Source organism: Pipistrellus kuhlii, unplaced genomic scaffold, assembly GCF_014108245.1.
Source record: "Pipistrellus kuhlii isolate mPipKuh1 unplaced genomic scaffold, mPipKuh1.p scaffold_m20_p_8, whole genome shotgun sequence".
In the NCBI taxonomy this organism is placed as follows: Eukaryota; Metazoa; Chordata; class Mammalia; order Chiroptera; family Vespertilionidae; genus Pipistrellus; species Pipistrellus kuhlii.
The window spans coordinates 64031899-64057301 of record NW_023425584.1 but is presented as its reverse complement, the minus strand read 5'-3'; the positions used below and the strand labels follow the sequence as shown (position 1 = coordinate 64057301).

The window sequence follows — 25403 nt, the reverse complement described above, 5'->3', positions numbered from 1 at the left end:
TTAAATTAGAATTGTCTTACTTTAGGAAAAAATAAACAAACACTTAGATGAGTGTAAGAGACCTACTAAAAGGGTTTCATTAAGCAACTTGTAAAGACAATAGACAATCATAAAACATAACTGGTTTCATCCGGTCCTGTTTGAAGGGCACGGGTGAGACTAGCTAATTCCTTGTAGACGACAGGCATTGATAAGTAAAGGATGTTTGAACTTTCCCTGAGAGGAACCAGGAAGGAAACAGGCTGGTGTATTATAGGTAGAGCCACCGCATACTTTGCTGTACAAACTAGGACACTTTTAAAAGTAAAAGGGGGCACAATCAGTCATTACTCAGGACAGCAGGCATCAAGCAGGAGTGTCCCTGGTAAACCAAGATCTATGTCACTCAGTGATTAACAATCCTACCCCAGGTAAATACAAGGACAGGATAAAATCATCCGCAGCAAGATTCTGAAAGGTAGCCGGCCTTTTCGTACAGAGGCCGGTCACACCACCATTGGACCAAGCACATGTGGAGAGTGTCAGATTGCAGAAACCTTGGGAGTCTATTGTGGGGGGATCTGGAGGGGGCACCTTCAGGAAGGAGGGATAGAGAAATGCTCCCAGATCTCCCCTCTCTGAAGCAAAGTGCCAAACATGTGCCCCGGCTGCTGGCTGTTAAGTCCCAGTACCAGACACGCCAGCCTGGTGCGTCAAGTGGATAGATGAGTGGCTGCGAATAAAAGCTTCAGGCCAATGTCAAGTCTACCAAATAGAGTTGCAAACAGCTCCCAGTTCTGCAAGCAAAGGCTACAGACATTAATCAAAGAGCAATCTCCCAATGTCGGCCGTGTGGGGAAGACCGGCCACTGGTCACGCTTCAGCATCCTCGCCACAGCTCCACACACAGAGAGTAATTACAGTTCATGGTGTCATCTGAGAGTTATGACGGCACAAGGACAACTTGTCGACGGGCTGGCTGGAGAGGATTATGTGCACCCACGTGTAGAGATACAATTTACCTCTCGCCATTTATATTTACTCCCAGAATCACAGGGAATCACTTAAAAATACGTTCCCTTTGAGGTTTTTCTTTCTCGGGTGTGTATATAAAATGCCTTCTTCCCAGGCCTGGCTTCCTTATCTCCAGCACCACTTTATGAAAGCATATTACAGCCTTTGTAAACGGTTTGCCAGGGATAAGTCAAGATTCTCAGGGATCACGTATGATTAGGATGCTTCCAAATTCTGGATAATATAACCTGGCAGCATTGGAAGGTCGGGGGAAAGATTCTGTAACACTTCAGATGGGAAGTCAAAAGCAGGAAGGGGTGTGGGTGTGTGTGTGTCAAAGTCTTGCCATCAATTCTGCCCTGGTCCTCAGGTGTGTGAGGTTCTGGTCAGGGAAGGTCAATACAGTGATGGAGGTGGCCTTCCTTGATTGGACCATGGCCTTCGTAAAGTGTTATTGGCTCTTTTGATTGGCCTGACATAAACTTGATAGTGCCGGTCTTTCCAATAAAAAAATCCTTTTTTTTTCTTTCTATTCTTATGGAGATAGTTATAAAAGGATTGAAATAGAAGTTATCTTTTTATTTTATTTTATGGAAGGGCAAGAAGCACAAAGTAGTTATTTATATGCCCTTTATTTACCTTTTGGCTGTTTTTACTTTAAGAAAAGCAACCAACCATATATAATTGCCCCTACAAGAAATGATGTCAAGTGTTGGCATTGGTTTTATGTTTTTGCAAGATACAGAATAGAATGGGCCTAACATTCTCCTCTATTGGTTATAAGTCCATTTTCAATATATGTTACGCATTTATTTTATCAAGCTCTATGCTATTGATTCACAGAATAATATTGTACTTTCACTGGCATTATTCACCAAGGCCTTGGATATAATGAATACATTTAAAACCAGTCATGTGATCACATTAATATTTTTAACTAAATAGTCGTAGACATAGACACCAATACATCGTTATTGTCATGGTGCTAATCCAGTCTTGGAACAAAGTATAAACCCCACAATTAGTTAACAACTGTTTTCCAGCACAGACTTCTCTCAGTAAATACACAACAAGGATTTAAAAAATTAACTACTTCCTACCTTCTGACAAAGCCATCTGTTATGGAGAAGCAGTAACTTTTGAGGTCAGATGAACTTTATGACATTTTCCCTCTTATTCTGAACAGTAGAGTGCTGATCAACAACTAAGTCATGTTATTTCCAGAGAAGAGAAGCTTTCTGAAAACTGTTCTGTCCTCTTGGCCAAAGAGATACACCAACATGTGTAATTTCCTACTTTTCAGAACGGTACTAGCGGGATTTCCAGTAAGCAGAGTCCCAACCTTTAGTGGGATGGGGAATGCCTCCTGAAATGTGCTTATTGCCAGAGCCTTGCCCTGTTGTTCATGGGGGAGATTCTTCTGGCTTCATTTTATTCTATTGGGATGGTTCCCATTTGCAAACATTTAACGATTTTTTTTTTTTTTTGGCAGTTTGAAGTTTCAATTTTGGCTTTGATTGTGTCAAGCTTCTCTTTAGTTTTTTTTTTTTTTTTTTTTTTTTTTTTTTTTTTTTTTTTTTTTTTGTTAATTTTAATTTTTTATATTATGTCCTTGGACTCAAAGGTGACATTAGATCCAAAAGGTAGTTTATTTATAATCAGGAAACCAATCTTTGTTGATCCTGCAGCTTACATTAAAAAGAGGCAATATCCAGGCTTTCTCAGAGGACAGTGTCCAACAGGCTATGGCTAGCTTCCCATGATTAGAGCGTCTAACATACAGCTGTCCAGGGTGCAGGACCCAGTGTTGGCGCTTTCGTAGAAGTGCAAATGGCAGTCAACTGATTAATGACATAATGTGAATTTTTATAGGCACTTCTACTTCTAAAACCAGATTGCTCTCTGAGCACTCGAGACAAAGCTCTCCTCCCTTTCTGAATTGCCCAGTACACAGGTTCATTTTTCACTATTGATTTTCTCTACTATGCATCTTGAAACCTTCAAGATCTCTTGACCTACTTAAAAAAAAAAAATCTGTCAGTTTAAAAGAAGAGTTCTTCAAAAGAATGCTTGAAAAATCAGTAGAGATAACAAAATAGCTCTTCCCCAATTATTAACAGGGCAGTTTAACTGGACATTTTGATTAGATTTTGAGGAGAGAACAAAACCAGGAACATTCACAAGAAGAGGTTTCATACAGTAAGGCTTCTGAGCGTGAATGCTGCTCTTGTAGGCATCCTCAGGGAGGGGTAATGTTTCATCCAGTGATGGGAAATTGTAACTTAAATCAGAGTAATAATCAGAACCACCTCGGGTAGCAGAATGAGGCAACACAGAGCAGGAGAAAAAGCACTGACCTAGGGTCAGAAGACCCCTCTGCCCTGCCAGGAATTAGAACCCCCCTCTCTGGGCTTATGTCACTTATCTATAATAACAAAGGGATTGGACTGAGTCTTCCCAATTCTAAAATTCACTGCTTCTGTATCCAAGATGATGTGTACATTTTAACAAGGAGACCACATTAAGAGAAAATAATGAAAGCACAATGAACACTTCTTCCTATTTGAAAGAATCTTGGGAAATGTAAAATAAACATTTTTTTTCTCTAAAGACCCATTTTGATCCCTATGTATTCCTTTCCCTCTCCCATTATTATTGCAAAATAAAAAAGAAAAATTGTCTTAAGGATTAAACATTCCATTTAGTTTTTTAATCATTCCTTTTTTCACCCCTGAAATATTGTCTCATTTACAGAAAACAGTGTCAGAATCATCTTATTAATGGAAATTCCTCCTGTGCACTTCCAAGTAAAATAAAAACGTCATTAATGTCATTAATATCAATGACATAAAACATAAAACCGAGACATTGTCACACATCACTTGGAGTGTAAATTTATTTGGGTTTAAAAATCTCCTTAAACAAATTACATCAACCTCACTCCATTCCCTTCCTTAATAAAAATTATGACTGGACAAACATCAGACTTTTAGAATTCTAAAAATAATAGAAAAGTAAAAACAGATTTCCTTAAGGAAATCCCTCTCCTAAACCTTACATAGTTTTGCTGCTTCTGTGAAATCGTTCTCTTTGGAGTAACCTGGTAGCATCGTGTTCTGATTTTTGTCTTTAAAGTGGATTCATTCAAGGGCACTGAGTTCGAACTTCAGCTGACGGATGGAGCATGAACTTTTATGAAAAATAAGTTACTTCTGCTGGAAAAGGAAGATGGCCAGTGCAAGAATGGGAACACTGGAAGTCCATTTCATGATGTCATTTAAGTCTTACCTTACATAGCACACCTTCATTTAAAAAAACAAAAAAACAAACAAACAACAAACAAGAAAACAGAATGGTATGAGCACTCTAAAATCATCTGCAGCACTTTTAAGGGTTAAACCTGCTGAACCCATTCTTAGTCAGAGAATGGCACCAGAGAGTCCAGCTCACCCCGTTCAGCGTTCCTCGTGGCTAGTTCTACACCTGCGGGATCTTCAGGTTGTCAGAGCAGTCATGCACTCCACTTCCACCCCCCTCCCGCCCAAACCATAGGATCCATTCATAGCTACTCACTACTGCAGGATTTGACCTGAGAAATGCTAGGATTTATTAACTCAGCAGCTGTTTTGCAACGTCCCTAAGTAATCTTCGCCCTTGGCCAGCAAGGGAACGGCTAGTCTCAAGTTCTCAGAAGCAGCTGGTGAGGTTGTCAGCCAAGTTCTTCAGATGCAGGAAGTTCTCCAGGAGAACCTCCTTAGATGTGGCCTTTGCGGGTCTTTAAACCAGGCTTCCTAGATCGAGGAAATGTTATTCCTGATGCCTTCTACCCCCGTGCTGGAGAAATTTTAGTTTTTTAGAATCTGGAGGTAATCAGTCCTTCTTTTTTCTTTTCTAGGAGCTGGCATGATGGTTAAATTTTTCTAAAACAGTCATATTAATATGGTCAAAAATCCACTGCTGAGTCTCAGAGAGGGGGTCACATCTGGCCATGAAAATCTTCTTCTCTGCGGGGTTGCAATCCATGCAGCTGTTGCTCACAGGGTGGAATAATGTTCTGTCCTGGAGAGATCAGAAAGAAACGACTGACATAATAAATGGCGAATGGATAGAACCCAAAATATACAGAGGGAGCAAACATCCCTGTTTATATTTCAGTTTTACTCAGAGTGTAAAAAATAGATCATGTCCCCAATTCAAACAAAAGCAGCTTGAGTTGCACATGGAACATGGCTTCCTAGGATCCATCCAGACTAAGTAAGGCCTCCAAGCAGGTTCAATCAGAAGCAAAGAATTTGTTCATTCAGTGATATTTTTAAAAAAGCAGTCCATTATTTTTTTACTCTGTGGTAGACATTTTGCTTCTTGCTTGGGTTTTGAAGATAATTAGCATGTGAGGCTGCTTATCAGGCAGTTAATAATCTAGTTATGTGGGGAGAGGCATGTATACAAAAATGATAATTTTGTCCTTAAACAGAAACACACACACACACACACACACACACACACACACACACACACACTCACACACACACCTAGAACAGTTAGAGTTTTTCCTGTCCTTGTACTGAGCCTTTAACTGGAAGAGGAACTACTAAAGAAACAAGAACCAAAATGAGGTAGGTGCTCATTTGCCTTAATCAGAAAATGAATGTGGGGAAGGGGATAAGAGACACATAGGCAATATCTCAATGTACAAACTCAAATTTGTTAGCACTTGAACTTCACTCTCCTCAATCCCTTTACTGTCATTCCTGGGGTGCAATTCTCATTGCTTTCTGGGAAATGGAGGAGGCAGTGTTTACTTTAAAAAAAAAAAAAAAGGTTGCTAAAGTACATGATAAAGATAGCCCTCTGAATGAAAGGTACTAGCGGGGCACACCCACTATCTGACCGGCTTTATTAACACACCCCCTTTTATTGTGCAAGTAGAAGAGGAAGTTAATGCTAGGAGAAAGGATTCTTTCTTTAGTAGCAATAACCCTTTTGACTCTTACAATGTCTATGCTAATAAAGAAAAGTGCCAATTACATGTAAAATCCTCCCCAAATCACTGCTTAAATGTGAGGATCAAATGTGAGGGTCACTGCTTAAATGTTGTCTTATTTACCTCAGGAAATGTTTAGAGGCTCTGATTGAATATTCAACTTGCAATGTTTTTAGAATCTAAGAGTTTCTCAGGCACCCTGTGTAAACATTGCTAGATTGCTCCTGGATGTTAAGACTCCACCAACCCATATTTGATGTTCCTTTAGGGCCCGGATGTTTGCATAGTTTGGCACTGGTGAAGGGAGGAAGAATAAGAAAGGAGAAATGCAGCTGCCTGCAATTTAGTTTTCGTGTTTCTAGTTTCAGTGTAAAGAAAGAGCTGTGCCTAGTAAAAAGGCTCATTCTTCTGTTCTCTTATTATTATTTATTTTATTTTATTTTATTAAAAAATTTTTTTCTTTTTCTTTTTTTTATTAAATTATTATCTGTGTACATATTTTAACAGTGCCCTCCCTCCCATACATACCCTCCCTCCCCAGAGATTTGTGTCCATTGGTTGTACTTATAAGCATGTATACTAGTCCTTCGGTTGATATATTATCTCCCCCAGATCTCCCTACCCTACCTGCTGTAATTTGACAGTCTTCTTGTTGCTTTACTGTCTCTATATTTATCTTTTGGTTCATCAGTTTATAATGTTCTTTATTATCCATAAATGAGTGAGGTCATGTGGTGTTTCTCTTTCATTGATTGGCTTATTTCACTCAGCATGATGTTCTCCAATTCCATCCAGGTTGCTGCATGTGTTCCTGAGTCTACTGTAAATTTTACTTTTCTTACAGAAAGAATGCTCCTGAGGTTTCCTTCCTACTCCCCCCTCACCCTCCCCTACCCCCGGCCCACCAACTGGGCTGCTGTTTGACTTCCAGGGAGGCTCTGAGGAACTGTCTCCTACTTTGAGTAGAGGGAGCAGATTCTTTCTAGGAGGAAGGAGAGTGCCTTGCAGCTCACCTCACATCTCTCTCTCTTGGGGTCCATCCTTGCCATCACAGATCCCTTCTGACAGTCAAAGTAGCTCCCTGGGCAGCAGTCTCCTTCATCTCATTGCTTTCATCCTTCCCAGCACCTCTCATGCTCAGTCTCTTTCCAGATTAGTTGCATAGGGGTAATGTATTTAGATCTATTTTTCACATAGCATTCTTAAGATGTTAAAATGCATTAAAATTAATTCTATGGATCCGTTAAATTCTAATTCACTCCATTCCAGGTATCAGTACTACCTGCCCCCAACTATCTGTATTTCTTCCTGTTGTCACCTTTATCAATAGCTCAAGTGGGGACCTCTATATGTTTGCAGTTTCTCCCCAAAAACACGTATTTCAAAGAAAGCTTAAGAAAGTACCTATTCTTATTCTCTTTCCTTTACCAGTTTGTGCACCTCAGCATGGATGCACAAGTCAAACTAGATTTTATCAAGATTTTATTTTCTGAGCCATAAGGTGATCATATTTTTCCAAATCTCAAACTGGAACACATGCTCTGACAAATACAGGTATACGCATGGGGCCAACCAGGAAGGATATGCAAATTGAGCACTACCCTGGAAAATCCAGAATGTGTTTTCTGCTATTGTACGAAAGTTGAAAATAAGTTAAATTCCCTAAATCTATTTATGTCTGAGAAACTTCATCAGTCAAATGGGGGAAAGGGTGTGGATTAAGGCCTCTCCCAGCCACCAACTGGAATGATGTACATTTTATTGCAAAGGTCAATCATGATAGAGACAAATGATGGGACATTAAACCAGAGACTATCAACATAAGCTGTGGACCAACAGATTGACTGCTCGCTGGTTATAGACCGAGTTCTGCTCACCCTTGTCTTTGGAGTATCCAGTAGGTCCTAGAGGTTAAGCTTTTGGAAGCATCTTCACTTCAGCCTTCCCCACAGCATGCACTGTCCACATTTGATCTTGAAGGCTACATAATTGTCATCCTTATGTTTCTACTCAGCTAAGCTTTTCAATTATTAAATGTTTTTACTGTTGCTTTCCCCGGCTGGAATTAAGTCAGTGGGTTGAACAATCATTGGTGAATATGGTCTCTTGCTCTATGACAGCTTCTCAGTGCTTTGGCAAGTCTGTCATTCATAAAAGTCCTCCTTAAAGGGTTTTTAAGAACTGGGCTGTTCTTTGGTCAGTCCCAAGGGATGATCATAGCATATATCTCGCTGTTCAAAATGTACTTGCAGCAAACTTCCTTTCCTGTGCTCCTTCCACCTTCCCTGAATGCTTCCTCCCTCGATTTTATTTGTTTTTGTTTTTAATAATAAATTAGAAATTTCTGAGCAGGAAATTAAAACAGTTCATGTCCAGGTTTATAGACCTGCCCTTCAGAATCAAAGCAGGTCAGTCGGTCCACGTTGTGAAAGGGGTGGGTGGGATTTTTCAGGTAGCTCACTTGAAAGGGCGCCTCTTCTAAGCAAGCTTGCAATTTGGTTGCTTCTGTGTCAGACTTGGTGGCATTTGCAGGCCAGCATTAAGTTTTATTACATTTCATACTTCCGTAGGGTCTGAACTTTGAAAGAATGAGTACATTGAGGAAACATTCCACACTGTGTTCAGATGAATAAAAGAACTAGACACCACAGATGCAAAGACAATAAAACAGGTGGGTAAGTTCATAAAGCATAGGAAGATGAATCTGAGACTAAAACTTCCACGCTGTGGGAGGGGAAGCAATCTTGTAAAGGGCTGGGATTTTGTCCCACAGGGCGTTGGGGTCAAATTCAAGTCATGCCTCTTGTGTGATTTTGGACAACTATTTAATTCTCTGAACCTCAGCTTCCTCATCTGTAAAATACAGACATGATATCTATTTCACAAGTTTGTTGGAAGGATAAGAGTTGATATATGTAAACTCACTGGCACAATGTCCCACGTGTAATAAATAAGTGATAGTGATTCCAATTCTCCACTTCTCTTAACTTATTTTTAGCCAAGGAGCATTTCCCAATTCTAAAAATCAGAATGTACTAACCATCTGGTCTGAGACTAGCTATTCAAGACCTAATTACAATTTCTGAAGCCCTGGAAAAATAAAATTTGCAAACATTAAAATCTGCCTCAACCAGTGATCCAACCTGATATACCTGTGCCTTCTGTGTTAAGCAAAATAAACTTATGGAATAAAGGTCATTGATGGTTCTAAAATGAGCTCTTCTGTGTAACTTGGTCAGTTTGTATGTGATCTATGCATTTACGCCCTTTTCTTGAAATATGACATTATTCAGGTCAGTTGAGGTCAACAAATACTTATTAAGTGCCTATTATTTTCTGGTATGTATTAGGAGATAGGCATAGAGAGATAAGATATATTCTTCTGACCTAAGAAGTTGGGGAAACAAGAAATGTTTGAAGTAAAAAAAGTCTCAGTAAAATTGTAGACTTCAGAGAATAGAATGGATTAGGGTATTTCTGACATAGAGAAGAACATGTGAAAAGAGAAACGTGAAATAACATGTACATTTATGCATTTAATTTATTCAATAAAAATTCATTTGAAACATACTATTTATCAGGTACTGTTTTGGGTGGTTAAAATTTATCAATAAACTTAAGACAAAAATTCCCTGCCTTCTGAAACTTACATGTTAGAGGGAGGGTTAAAGGTACGGTATTGGGGGGCTGACAATACTAGTAAATGATGAGCATATCAGGTAAAATATATAACCAGTGTGCAAATTTAAATAGGTGTTAAGGGTGACTTAGTTGGTTTGGCTCAAAAATGCTAAGCAAGAATGCACTATGGTGGGTTAGAGAAACAGCAAGGAGGCCAGAGTGAAGAAGAGTGGTAGGAGATGATGTCAGAGTTAATGGAGGGCTAGGTTATGTGCTGTGGAGGACCAGTGGGTTATTGATATGGCTGAGCACAAGGTTCAAGGTGGAGAGTTCCAGACTATGATATCATGAAGAGTGATCACGAAGACAGTGGGCTACAATGCTAAGCCTTGGTTGTTCATGCAACTATTGGGGGGTAGTTATTGGAGGATTTAATACTGTAGAGCTACACGATCCCTATTTTGGATGGACCGTGCTAGTGGCAGAGAGGAGAATGGAGAGGTTTGAGGAGGAAGACATTGAACTCTAGCCAAGAGAACAGTTGGTGGCTGCTGCCATCATCAGGATTTAAGCTCAGGCAGAAGCAAAAGCAATGGGGGGATGAGTTGGAAGTGTCCAAGAAATGATGTGAGAGATATTTGAGAAGTAACATATGGGGCTATCGGATTAATGGGATGTGGGGGTTAGGGTAGAGGGAATCAGTGTATCCTTAGAGGAAAAGCAGTTTTGAGGTAAGAAATGCAGAAAAAGGAACAGGAATGGGGGTGGGAATGATGATGATTTCTGTTTGAGGTATAATGAGTTGGAGACATTTCTGGAACATCCAGGTTTAGATAATCAGTAAGGAGCCCAGTAAGTGTACTGAACCTCAGGATAGCTCCTGTATGTAAAGGGGAAGAATTGAAATACTTATTCCTATTGACCATTCATTTCCATGTACCTTACATTGAAACAGAATGCTGTTGTGAGAGAGAAGTCATTAGGCCCAATGCCTTTTGTGTCTAATATGAATATGGGAGAATGAAGGTTTGGCATTATGAGACTAGTTTTTAATCCCAGCTTTATCTCTGACAATAATCTTTGACGGTCACTTAGTTGGTCATGGATTTAGGTTTTCTATCTGCAAAATGAATGGGGTGGAGAGGAGGAAAGTGGGATGAGATAAGGAATAAAAATATATGCCCTCCTACAGTCTGATGCTGTGGAAAAGGACAAGATTGATATATGAATACCCTGGGAGTTCTGGAAGAAAGACAGATTAGGTAGGTTTTATCTGCCTATTTTTTTACTTTTGGCATCTGGGAAAATGCAAATAACCCCTTGATAGGCATAACAAGGAAAAGGCAGCCTTACTGCCTATCATTCCCATTTTTTTCTTTGACAGGTAGAATTCCTCACAGGAGGAGAAAATTGGTCTTGCATCAGTGGCTAATTTGGCTAAACAGAAATAACGATTCTTAATATCCTGACAGAACCCCTGGGTGTGTGTGCTGAGGAAGTGTCAGCCACGGCAGACCTCTAATGCCTCATCCTGCTCCTGCCACTTGCTCTTCTGGGCTACAGGCAACTGGTGGGCCTGAATGTATCCCTCAATTCTCCTTAAGCAGCCAGAATAATTTGAATGTCTCTCAGGCCATTCAAAGACTTCCTGGTTTTATAGTAGTTAAATTCTGAGCCTGGCCTATAAGGTTTTATATGGCCCTGCCCCTGGCCAGATGTCTGGCTGTATAGCTCAAATTTCCCCTCACACTCTTATCTTTCAACTGATTTCTCTCTGTTCTTCCAAGAAAACCAAAACCTTGCCTATCTCAGGGCCTTTGCACAAGCCGATCCTTGTATCTGGGATTTTTTTTTTCTCTATCACTTTCTTTACTTAGGATTCCTACTCATCTTTTATGTCTCCACTGAAAAGTTAATTTGCCAGAGAAGCCTTGCTTACCTCTCTGACATGGGTAAAACTCAGTGTTTTGTGTTTTCATACTGTCCTATACACTTAATTTATTGAATTATTCTGGTCTGCTTCCCCACTAGACTTAAAGTCCCCAGAGTAGAGAAAACCCATTTGTCTGTAGCTTGTTTTTATCTGTCTGTAGCTTTTTATCTCTCCTCTGTGAACTTGTGGGAGTCATGTAAACATCGTAATAGCTGCTATTTATTGGATATGTATCTGTCTCCGGCAGTGCTAAATGTTCTGCCCAGGTTTTCTTATTTTATCTACCTGAACCGCATAAGCAATCTGAAGAGATAGTGAATGTGGACAAAGGGGAACTATGTTCATTTCTTTATTCATTGTACAAATGCTAATTAAGTACTTCTATGGGGCCAGCACTGTTTTAGGTTCTGCATGGGGGGGGGGGGGGGAAGCTGAGGAAAAATCCCTGGTCTTATCGAATTTACATTCTGATATTTAGCTAAAACAGTACAGAAATATACAGTATAGAAATATGACAAACTAGCCCATCTTTTCCTGTGTGTAAAGCTGGACAGCTAAAATCAAATTAGATGATAGTTTGTTGAACACATGGAACGTAATAGCTAACTTTAAATGAACTCTTATTGAGTACCATGTCTTAGGTGCATTTTAATTTTATTTAGCCATTACAGTCATCTTCTAAGGTAGAAACTATTATTATCTCCATTTTGAAATGAGGAAAAGAGAGCACATAGTAAGAAAGTTTCCCAAGATCACAGAATTAGTAGTACCCAACATAAAACCAGAATGCAAATCTCAGCTTCCCCAGGAACTGAGCTAGTTCATTCCTACTCTTGCTGGAGCCAACTAGTGGCACTGCTCCAACCCCATACCTGATCAGTAGGGAGAAATTGTTCTAATTAGCAACCAATTTAAATTTTTCATAGTTCCCATTACCAGGATTCTTTGGTTTGTCAGATCTGATCTTGGCAGGCATTCAATTCAGGGAGCCTTTATCCTTATATTAGAGCCTGAGATAGTCTGTAATGGGCTCTTTTTCCTTCTGAGTGACCAGAGAGTAGCAGTAAGTCGTGTTGGGTGAAATGGTAACCAGAAAGAATGTTGCAAAGTTACTCAGAAATGGCAAAAGTTAAAAGGTTGTGACAACTAAGTGACTTCAGAGAGGTTAGGCATACAGATGAAAACAGAATTGGAAGATACTACTATTAAGGAGGTAGCTTCAGTGCCAGGGTGAGTATATCCCTCTCCTGGGAGTTATCCTCCCTCTTCTTTGACAAGATGGTTGAAGCATCCATTTGAATTGAAAAATAATACTTTCTTAGGGTACAAAAGTCTCCTATTGGAAATATGGGTCTTATGTAAACATTGTACAGATGGTTTTTAGTAAGATGTTTGAAATGTCCACTTTTGTGTTCTTATGGGCAAGCTGGGAAAATGTGGGCTATACGATATTGCTATTAGGTGAATTTGTATCTGGTTGAGGACTTTCATCCAAATGATACTCATTAATGGGTCAATGTCACCTCTACTGCATGCTAGAGGGGCTCATTTCTTATGCATTGGGATCAATATCGTAGATGAAGGCACGAATGCATGCTGTGATGAAAACAAAAACTAGTTCAATTGCTCATAAATTTGATCAAAGAGTCAAAATCTAGGTTAGATCAAATCTGGTGAGATAGAATTTAATAGAAACAAATGAATAACTGTACAAGTATAAAAGATTAACTAAACAGGTATAATACTGCAGAGACATGTCTGTGCAGCAAAATAAGAAAAAAGACTGTGGGTCTTTTTTATACTGAGATTTCATTACGAAGCCAACTATATGTAAAGTCAAGGCAGAAAAATGAACCAACTCCAGCTAGCTAAATTAACAAATACATTTCTCATAACAAAAAGGATACTATAAGCTCATAACAAAGAATGCATAGTTATCACCCTCACTGGGGCTAATAGAGTATGTTAGGAGTGAATGTCTAGGAGGCTAATTGAGGTAGACCATATGAAGAGCAGTGGCAAGAAATTAAGTCAGAAGTAAAGAGTAAAGATCAGGCAAACATTGTTTAAACCTTTGGGATCTGACTTGAGCAAGATGGGTGAAACTTAATCTGTGTAGTACTGAAGGCCAGGAAGAACTTGCTAATACTTGAGACTGTCCAGGAATGAGTAGGCTGACCTGGGATAGTGTGACTGCCTTAGTATGACCACAAGTCCAAGATTTTGTGGGAGGGCTTTATGTATCAGAACCAAAGCTGAATTACACACCTTCTAACTAAACTCTTTGTGTATGCTTTCCTTGTTTTTGGTCCTAGATCAATAGCTAATCAGGATGATTATAAAATAACAACTTTGTGGCCTTCCATCTGGTATCTTTGTAGACCAGAAGGATTTTATGAGCAGAGAGGCCAAAGCCCTGGCTTACATCATAAGCTACAATAAACAGTCAAATGCAGGCACATGCCACAACTTCCACCCACTCACTTTGTAAGCCAAAGTGATTCTTGCACTCTTATCACCTCAGCCTGAAAGGTACTTCCTTATTTGTATTTCTTGTTTAATGTTATTTTAAAGCACCTTTTTATGGAAGTTAAACTATAAGAACACTACAGAGAGCAAGCAAATAAAAATATATGTATATCTTTTACTTTCGGTCTTTGGGGAGGCTGTGTATGTGATTCGGAGACACAGAGATGTAAGTTTTATCCATATACAGTAGCTTGGGGTTCATGAAAGAGGAGATTATTTCAATAATTGAACTCAATGGTTCTTTAAGCCATTTAAAGAATGCTTATTTAGGAACTTCTCAACATATTAGATATTAAGCAGGCCATATAGATACACAAGAAAGTTTCTGCCCTTAAGTAGTTAACATCTCTAAGGGGAGACTGACTAGGCATAATACAATGTTACAGGTACACAGAAGGGAACAAAATGGTATAGGAATACAAGTGGAAGGGCCAATCCCAACAGGAGTAAAGAAAGTAGGTAAAAATTAGAGCTAGAATAATGATCCTCCATCTGACTGCCCATCAGAACATTTTTGGAGCTTTTCAAAAATACCAACACCCAGGTCTCAGTCAGTCTATCCTCATGCCAATAACACGCTGCCTTTAGAAATGTACTTTCATATGTCTCAATACCTGGTGCTTTCATAGTGTTTAATACTGTTCTTTTTCTTCCTTAGTATTTTCTTGGCTATCTTGCCCCTTTCATTTCCATGTACATTTCAGAATCAGTTGATCAATTTCCACAAATGAACTTGCTGAGATGTGATTTTTTTGCATTAAATCTAAACACCCATATGAGAACTGATATCGTTAGAATGATGTCTTATTATTCTCGATAGATTCTAATATATTTTTTTAAATTTTATCTTAGTGATATTTCTGTGTAAAGGTCTTGCACATGTGTTGTGAGATTTATTCCTAGTTATTTGATGTTTTTCATGGTGATCAAATAAAATCATTTTTAAATTTCATTTTCTACTTTATGCTGCTAGTATATAGAATTAATTTTATTATATTTATCTTATTTGCATGACTATGCTAAGTTTACTTATTAATTTTATTAGTTTAAATGTATACTTTTTTGGATACTTTATATATTAATTATGTCATCTGTGAATAGAGTGTTAAATATCTTCATTTCCAACTCTTTTTATTTTATTTATCTAGTCTGATTGCTCTAGGCTATACTATGTAATAAAGAGGTAATATGCAAATTGACCATCACACCCTCATAAGATGGCTGCCTAGGACCAGGCTGGCAGGGGGATTAGTGAGGGATGACCAAACGACTGAACAGTAGGCTGCGTGGGGCAACCAGGCTGACGGGGGTTAGTGAGGGACAACCAGGCTGGCAGGGGGGACAGTTAGGGGTGACCAGGCCAGAAGAGGGGGGAAATTGGGGGTGACCAGGCCAGTAGGGGGGACAGTAAAAGGCGATTAGGCTTGTGAGGCGGTAGTTAGAGACTACCAGGCCAGCAAGGGGGTGGGGGGGGGAGTTGAGGGCGATTAGATTGGCAGGGGGGGCAGTTAGGGGTGATCAGGCCAGCAGGGGTTGGGGCCAGTTAGGGGCAACCAGGCAGGCAGACAGGTGAGTGGTTAGGAGCCAGCAGTCCAGGATTCTAGGAGGGATGTCCGACTGCCAGTTTAGGGGATCAGGCCTAAATTGGCAGTTGGACATCCCCCTAGGGGTCCCAGATTGGAATGGGTGCAGGCTGAGGGGCCCCCCCCCCCCCCCATGCATGAATTTTGTGCACTGGGCCTCTAGTGATAACTAAAAGTGATGATAACAGACATCATATTTTATCCCTAAACTCTGGAGGAAAATTTTAACATTTCATCACTAAGAGTGATAGTTGTTGTGGGTTTTTGGATGTACCTCTTAGTAGATTAAATTAAATTGGTTTATTACTATTAGTTTACTTACTGTATGGCTAAGACTGGTTAGTTGATGGTAAAAACTTGAGGATTCATAAACAGACCCATGTATATGAGGCCCCTTGACTATGACTAAGGTACCATGTCCTTAATAGGAAAAAATGGTCTCCAAATATAATAAATGATGATGGAGCAATTGGGTATAAATATGAGAAAAATCAATCCCCCTGTACATCATACACATAACAATTTTTTATGGAATTATATACTAGAATGATGAAAATCAAACAATAAAGATTCCAAAGACAACTTAAATGTCTATCCTCATGACTGTTGTGTGGGCAAAGATTTCCTAATCAGAACACAGAAAGCACTAATCATAAAGAATAGCTCTTCATCAAGATACCCCACAAGAAAGAAAAGGGAAGACACAGATCAGAATAAGATATTTCCAATGTGTACATCCTACAAAGAACATGTATGTATGTATGTATCCTCCAAAAAATATTAAAAAAAAAAGCCAGACAACCAATGTTAAAAATGACCAAAAGGCTCACATCTTTCACAAAGATGATCTCTAAAACAGCTAACAAACATGTGATAGCAGTCTACTACCACAGAATGAAAAGAGGAACTGAAAAAGAAATCGACTCTGCCAAGTTTTGGCAAGGATTGTGGAGCAACTAGATTTTCATGCAGTACCTGAACCTGGCCCATGGCTCTGCAGGCCTCACCACTTCAGTGTGTTCCAGCAGGTAGTCGATGTGTGTGTCTTCCTAAAGGCTTTCTCTGGGTTAACAATGGTTCTGGCTGTAAGAGCAGTAACCCAGAGGTAGCAGAGAATAAACCATCCCTACCCAGGGGTAATCCTAACCAAAGACCAAGTGGAGTGGTGTATAAATACCCAAACTCCCTTGCTCTCTGATGTGTATTTTAAATCATTTCCAGAGGTTGTCAGTAAGCTGAGCTCTAGTACCCACAGTGGTAAGTTCCTTGATAATGTACTCTTGGTTGACTGCCATACCTTCTCCATATTACTTCCCTACTTCTTATCAAGATTTCTTTGGGGCTATCTCCAATATAAGCCACAGGGGTAAATATGGGGAAACCCTGTAATGCTTATGGGGTATAGCTCTGAATTTGCAGAAGGCATACCAAGAGTTACTTAGGATAGAGTGCTATAGTGATACAGTGTATTGGGATATATATATATATATATATATATATATATATATATATATATATATATATATCACTACTATTTTCAATGTAAAAGTGCAACCATTATGTTTACCAGATTGTGAGGGGTTTGGATAAGAATTGGGAGGTGAAGGCACTTTATTTTCTATTTAATAGAAAACCAGGCCAAGTTGTAAAACATAAGAATGCAATGTCTCAACATTTTAGAAACTCCTGCTGAATTCAGGATGGAAAAAGGGTCAGAGGGGGAAAGGAAAGGAAGTGGGGTACCCTTTGGGTAGCTATTTTAAAAAAATAAAATAAAAAATTGGGTAGCTATTTTAATTATCCAGGGGTAAGATGTCAAGGATTGCAACCAGGGCAGGGGCTGTGGAGCTGGCAAAGAGAGGATGGATTTCCCAGATATTGACCAGGGGAGGGCATTGATAAGTCTTAGTGACCAATGAGATGAAGGGGTTGAAGAAGAGAGAGACAGTTTTTGTTTCAGATGTTGATGGATGGGTGATTTAACTATCTTTACTGAGGTCACTTCAACAATTCCTTGTTCTTGTAACAGAGGTCCCCCTGGTGGTAAAAGAAAACTAAGAATGGGTACCTGCTATTGTTTGGTCACAATTGTGCAACTGAACTGAATCCCAAGATCACAGCATAGGGATCCACTTCTTGTATGTGTGTGGTAGCAAAGACTCACATCTAGAAAAAGCTGCAAGCTAAGGGGGATGGGTAAAGGTGATCAAATCATATAGACTCCCAATTATAAGATGAATAAGTTCTGATGATATAATGTACAGCATGGTGACTATGGTTAGCAGTACTGTATCATATACCTGAAAGTTGCTAAGAGAGTAGATCTTTAAAGTTCTCATCTCAAGAAGAACAAATTTGTAACTATGCACGGTGATGGATGTGTTCACTAAACTTACGGGGGTGATCATTTTGCAGTTTGTACACATATCAAATTATGATGTTGTACACCTGAAATGCATACCATGTTTTAGGTCAATGATATCTCAGTAAAGCTGGAAAAAATCTTCCTGAATAAACAAGAACAACTAAGAGCTAATGGCTGCTGGCGGGTCAGAACGTGGGGCCTGACAACTACCTTCACTCACTCAAGGCAAGTAGCTTCTGACCACCCTCCCTCTCCAAGAATCTCCATGTGGCCCAGAATGAGGTTGGCTGCTGTGTGCAGTCCTGATTCCAACAGGCATGGGAACTCTCTCAGCACTGATCTGATTTCTTAAGAGTACAGCAGAGGACAGAGGAGAGAGTCTAAAGCTAGACACACCTGCACCTGCATGCTGGCTCGGCCACAGATCTGCTAGTATCCAGGAGTTACACCTGACAGTGCCTAGATGGTTGTGAGGTTTGAGGGAATGTGTGTAATGCACTACTAGCCCAATGCCTCCTTAACAGTTGTAGCTAATAATTACCTTAAGAGCTTAGGAGCCGGCCCACTGAGTTCCTTTAGGCCGGTGGTCAGCAAACTCATTAGTCAATAGAGCCAAATATCAACAGTACAACGATTGAAACTTCTTTTGAGAGCTAATTTTTTAAACTAAAACTTCTAATGCCACTTCTTCAGAATAAACTCACCCAGGCCTTGGTATTTTGTGGAAGAGTCACACTCAAGGGGCCAAAGAGCCGCATGTGGCTTGCGAGCTCCAGTTTGTTGACCATGGCTACAGGCCATTAAGTAGGGTCTTTGGGATCCTATTAATCATGATTATGCTAATAAAAAAGGGGGCAGCCAAAGCTGACTCATAATATTACTAACCCATCTGAAAGTGCCAGGGCTAAGTAACGAATCTAAACACACAAGGTAGAACCCCAGAGACTTCTCTCTTCATGGCTTCTCTCTGAATGCCTTGGGATTAGCCCTTGAAATAGACAAGGGGAATTTTCTAAAAAAGGTGCATTTGAATAGGCCTGAGTCATCGGCTAAGATGAGATATTTCAGAAGCTTTCCATTTTGAGCCTCTGGCATGTTTCTGATTATGTATAAATACCTTGCTTGTTATATAAATACACAGCAAGTATAACCTTTTGCTAAGCAATGCAAGGCAAACAGCTACAAGAAGATCTGAGAAAAGAGCCACAGAGCAATTGCTTCTGATGGTTCCCTCTCACCGGTCCCTGAGGATCCCAGAAAGGTTTTAAAGTGATAAAGCTGTAAGTTACCTCTTGAAATCACCGCAGCCATTTTTCTCTCCCCAGGAGCTCCGTGTGCACATGCATTAGCCGGTCTTATCCATCGGTAAGCCCCTGTAAGCTTGCTAATGAAAACAACCATCTTTTCTGGGCTTAACTGCGCATTACTGAGTTCTGTCTCTTACGCTGCAAATGCACAGTAATGAGGCATGGGCTGTTATTAGGGACCTCCCCAATAGCACGCTAGGCAAATGGTGAATCAGGTAGTTCACTGATGTGCCCAGAAAGTAACATCTTAAAGGTCAGTCTACAGCCACGAAAACAACCAAACCAGAATCAAAAACCTTCCTTATTGCAACCACACACAGACTGGATGTTTTGAATAGCAGGAGGGTTTAACAAGATTAATCATGTATGAGGAATTTCATAAGGGAAACTGTGAGAGTCTCCTATTGCAATAATTCCCCGTTATTCTATCTGATGCCATAGTCTCGTTAGTGCTTTTGATTTTTAAATTGTCTTGTGGAAGGCTACAACAACGGGCATTTCATATGGCTCTGAACACAGAACCATAATCTGCCAGATATGAGGGAGGGTAGAATGTTGTGAGTGTAAGTACCAGAGAGCTTATTATGTCACTGAATAGGTATCAAAACCAGTGGGCCCCCCACATGGATTCTCTTCAGGTTTTCTCCTCTTACTTTCTGTAATTTCAGGGGATATGGGTGTTACCTCAGCTACAGGACGGCCAAAGCTCATGATTAAAGGGGCTGCTCTGACATGTTTCTTCAGTCAGGGAAAGACTGGATTATACCAGAGTGTCAAAGGCAAATACAGGGCAGCTCCTACCTGGCTGTGAGGGCCTCCAGCAGTTGTGCAAACTGGAGGAGCAGAATAGTGCTTATGAGGTATTTGCTAATTAAAAGCTGAGTCCTGCCTTAAAAACCACGGAATTTTAAAGAATCATATAATATTTATAATAAAAATACTTTAAAATAAAAATTGCTCTTCATTTTAAATTCAATAAGATGTGGTTTTTATATTTGTTTTGAACTTTTCCCTATCATTAAATGTTAACTTTATTATTCTTTAAACTTTTAAATTTCACAAATAAGTTCTCCTTGCTCTACTTGGGCAGGACTTTGGCTGAATTACAAAGGGGCCCCTTTCTGTTTAAGGTGTGCCACAATGACATCCTCAGAAATTTCTACTTATTTGTGTAAATGTGCTTGTCATAACCCAGATAGCTCCCAAGCAAAGGAGCATGAGATATATAATAAATGAATAGATGCATTAATCTGTGTGTGTGTGTGTGTGTGTGTGTGTGTGTGTGAATATGGGATCTTAAAAAGTATACCTATTTCATGTGTTGATTTGGTTTGTGGTCCCTCCATTTGAGAATTGTCTGGGATATGACACATCCCTCCCTTGTGATGCTAGTGTTCAGGTTCAAAACCATTTTTCAGTCATCACTGGTTGTGATGGGTATAGGCATCACAAACAAAGCCAAACGCATGCCACTCTCAACACACTCTATCTTTCCCCTCTTCTTTGCTGGTGGTCGCCAAGCATGTGAGCCAAATACGTGTACACATGTCCAGGTGGCAGTTTCCATCCGTGTGTTTGAAAAGAAAACACTGAGTGAGAAGACCTTTAGCCCGGCAGTTTGGGAATGCCCGCCATGAGCTGACTCTTACCTCCCGGTAGCCCCAGAGCTGGTTCCCCTTCATGCCGTGACAGTCATAGAGAGTGACCGGGCTGCTGTGTGAGATGGCATCGAAGCAGAACTTGCGGGTGTGCAGCGGCTCACCAGGTCGAATGTCTTCTCTCCACCCGAAAGTAAAGAGCTAACGAAGCAACAACAGCGGAAAAGCTGCAGTGAGTTTCATTTGGAGACATTCGAGAGCAGGGGGAGCAACGAGATCTGCTTTGTGACTTACAAGAAAGAACTAAGCCTCGGCATCGTAGAGGTGTGGAAAAAGGCATCCTATATAATAAAAGCTTAATATGCTAATTAGACCAGATGTCCTTCAGGATGACCTTCCCGAGGAAGCCTGGTCCCTCGTGCCTGCTGTGGCCGCAGGGAAGCCCAGGTCCCGGGTGCCAGAGGGAAGCCGGTGCTGGCAGCCAGGGGAAGGAAGGCCTACTCTTGCACACTTTCTGTTTATCAGGCCTCTAATGTAATATAAAGTGCGTGGCAGTTAAGCTGCACCTTTGGCTGAGGGTGCCAAAATGCAAATGAGGAGTGTCCAGTTAGGTACCAGAAAAATAACAGAAGAGGGTGTGGAGATGGGAGGAGAGGAAGAACTCCTTAATGAAGCTCTTCAGTTGCATAAAATGCCACAGTCAGCCTAAATGAGCAGACTCACTGGAAAAAAATAACACAGGAGTAGAATTGAGCTGGATTGATGTTAGCAATTTTTTTAAAAATTGGTTTAAAGGAAAGCTAAGCTTGATGAAGTAAAGAATAGGCAAATTAATGTCCTGGGAGTGGTGAGTAATTATGCAGGGCCATGTTTTGAAGTAAGAAGTACATTTCAAACACATTCACACACTTACACACTCAGACACACACACACACACACACACACACACACGCACGCACGCACACGCTCACACTCATGCACATACTTCCCTTCCCCAAACTAAAGCAAGTTTCATGAAAGAATATTTATCTTTATTGGATTTAATAGACTGATATCCCATCTGACTTCATCCTATCCTAGACTATTTTATCCTATCCACTCATTTCCATTATTTTTAAAAATGCTGCTTATGATGCACTAAATTAATTGTATAATGTATTAAAAGTTTTTAAAAATATATTTTATTGAATTTTTTACAGAGAGGAAGGGAGAGGGATAGAGAGTTAGAAACATGGATGAGAGAAAAAGATTGATCAGCTGCTTCCTGCACACTCTCTACTGTGGATGGGCCCACAACCAAGGTACATGCTCTTGACCAGAATCGAATCTGGGATCCTTCAGTCCACAGGCCAATAACTCCATTGAGCCAAACGAGTTATGGCTGTATTAAAATTTGTTAAGACATACCACACTCCTGTAGGGAAAAGATATTTTCTTGAGTTTGACTTGGAGAAAAAATAAGAGTAGAAGAAGTATAGTAGGAAAAAAATCCTTAAGTGGGGAAAATAGGCTAGATGAGTCCTATTTTTTCCAAATCTAAAATATTAGTAAGTATATATAATTCTTATGATAGGACTTAAAGTAGATCTGGCTGTGTAAAGCCAAACTGTGAATTGCAAAAGAAAGAGGTGTCAAGGACCCCATGTTGATATAAAGCAAGCACAATATTCAGCTATCCTATCTAATAAAGAAGGAATATGCAAATTGACTGTCACACTGTAACAAAGATGGCTGTACCCACAGTGGAGGCCTAGTTCCTGTAACAGGCCTTAACAAACAATCAGCAGGGACCTAAGACTGCATGGCACTGGGCTGGGGCAGGGGACCTGAGGCCATGCCCCTCGCATGGAAGGGCTTGACAGGGGCCTCAGGTCGCACCCTCCACCCTGGTGCCTGGCCAGGGGACCTGAGGCTGCACCCTCCAACTCAGTGGGGGTTGATGGGGACCTCAAGGCCTGCCTCCTGCCCTGACCCAGGCCAGGGGACCTCAGGCAACACACCCCACCCCCACACTGAGCCGGAGGACCTGAGTCTGTGCCTCCCACCTGGCTGGGTTTGATGGGGGACCTCAGGCCATACCCCTTGGCCTGGGCCAAGCGATTTCAAGGTGTACCCCCCAGCCTGGGCCAGGGGACTTCAGGCCATGCCCCCTTGCCCAGGTGCCAGGCTAGGTGACCTGAAGCCACACACCCCACCCAGCGGGTCTTTGCAGGGGTGGGGCTGGCTGGGTCTGGATCTAGCTCAATGGATATGGGGATGGCCAGTCTCACATGATTTTGAGGCACACATGGGTGGGCAGGGATTTGACTTTGGTTCCCATGGTACTCCCCTGACTCTGACAGGAGAAAGATTTTCATATATATTTTACTAATTTTCTTTCATCTCTGACACTTCTGTTATAGAGAAAGGGCAAATAGCAATATTAAAATATTTCCTCTAAATAATTCCCCTTTAATGTGCACGAATTTTGTGCACTGGGTCACTAGTCTCTCTCTCTCTCTCTCTCTCTCTCTCTCTCTCTCTCTCTCTATATATATATATATATATATATATATATATATATATATATATATATGGCTAAGTGTCCATCCATCTGACCAGTAGTTCTGACACATACTGACTACAGGGGGGCAGATGCTCAATGCAGGAGCTGCCATGACATGCACTGGCCATTTAAAATTAAACAGCATCTCGGACCTGGCACTGACAAACCAACACTTGGCTTCCCCCAAGTGGGACACAGGCCCCACCATCACTCCGGAGTGACATCACACCCAATTGCAGTCAACGCTGTCAAGACTCCATGGCACAATATGCAGCACACAGCTCAGCCCAGGCCAGCCCAGAACACAGCCACTGTGGGCACCGGGTAATGATATCACGTAGCAATGCCTGGCTTTTTCTCCCTAGTGACTAGCCTCCAAGGAACCTGACTTGCTTTATAGCCAGGAGCAAATACTTTACAATTTAACCAAAAGTTTATGAAGCATTTTCCCAAGCCTCATTTCATTTGATCCTCACAGAAGTCCTGAATAGGTGGATAGGAGACTTGGTGGAATTCTATTTTCTTTTCATTAGCTGGAAAATGGAGATTTAGAAAGTTTAGAAACTTGACCTGACTGAAAAGAAATAAAAAATGTGGAACTTGAAAATGATTTCAGGTTTTCTCACTGCATAGAATATAGACAAACACTGCTGCAGTTAAATATTTTACCCTTTGTTCTCCCTGTAGGATCTACAATAATAATCTGCTTTGTGTTGATATTTACTGCTGTGTTGCTGACAATTACCTGACAAAGAAGTTGGGGTGCTTCACTGGGCTGGAAAAAGTTTAGCTAAATCAGAAAGCTGGTCTAATTAAGTGATTTTATTCTATTTCTATAAAAGGCTAAGTTGACTCATGCATGCATGATACATATACAGGAAAGCTCGCACTGGTGCCAATTGCATGCATGTGTTTCTATCTTTCATTGTTGCTCGTGAATTTGGTTGACACCTACTATTATAGAGAAAGAGCAAATAGCAATATTAAAATATTTCTTTTTGTTAATTTCCTTTCAATGTGCATGAATCCGTGCACCAGGACACTAGTATATAGATAATACACTTAGTACCTCTACTGACCATGCCCTCAGTATATTTCAGTTTTAAAATCCTATCCAGAAAAGAAAATATAGAGAATCTGGCAAAATTCTGGGGATGGCTAACAAAAACAGTTAAATGGTGGAGAAACTGCAGAAACTTGAAAGAACTTGGGTGAGTGATCTGAAGAAAATCAGAAATGATCTAAATCAAATATATGGAAGTTGAATGAGTAACAGTGAGTGACTATATTTTATTTCCCCACAAGACAGGACCTGAACAGGCATATTATGAATAGAAGGACAAGAGATTTTAGGTGAGTCACTTAAAATTGATTGATAAAGAGGAATTGTCTGATTTCTATCCCTTGAGTTTTTTTCTTGTTTATTCATTTAAATATGATTGTAGACTGAGGCACTTTTAAATTCATTCAACTTCAGTGCAGAAGAATGACTTCTCAAAAAAAAAAAAAGGTCTGTTCAGTAATTCTGATTTTTTAAAAATATCCTCACTCAACAATATTTTTCTATTGCTTTTTTGGGGGGGACAGGGGGGTGGGGAGAGTTAGTGGAAGGGATGGAGGAAGAGAGGGAAAGAAACATCAGTATGAGAGAGACACATCAATTGGTTGCCTCCCACATGAGTCCCAACCAGGGTGGGGGATCAAATCTGTAACTCAGGTAGGTGCCTTTGACTGGGAATCAAACCCTTTGGTGTGAGGGCCAATGCTCTAGCTACACTAGCCAGGGCAGCAATTCTGATTTTGATCACTCCCTTCAATTCAGAATTCAAAACTCCATTGGCTTTGTTAACCTATAACTCCATCTTGCCCATATCCTCCTCTTCTATCCATCTCTTCAACGGAGGTGCTGCTCTGGGTTCTCCCTTAGATTCTCTGTCTTTGCACC

The 25403-nt window shown here is 40.4% G+C and overlaps 1 protein-coding gene across 1 annotated transcript in view; it reads right to left on the bottom strand.

The window, feature by feature from the left end:
* Positions 1 to 4024: 4024 nt before the first annotated feature.
* Positions 4025 to 25403, bottom strand: part of GALNTL6 (polypeptide N-acetylgalactosaminyltransferase like 6) — an 875965-nt gene continuing 854586 nt past the window's right edge. Inside the window, exons 12-13 of the mRNA XM_036424387.2 lie at positions 20965 to 21114; positions 4025 to 5052 (exon numbers count right to left, since the gene is read on the bottom strand). Coding sequence (XP_036280280.1) covers positions 4885 to 5052; positions 20965 to 21114 — 318 coding nt within the window. The 3' untranslated portion in view covers positions 4025 to 4884. The remainder of the gene's footprint in view (positions 5053 to 20964; positions 21115 to 25403) is intronic.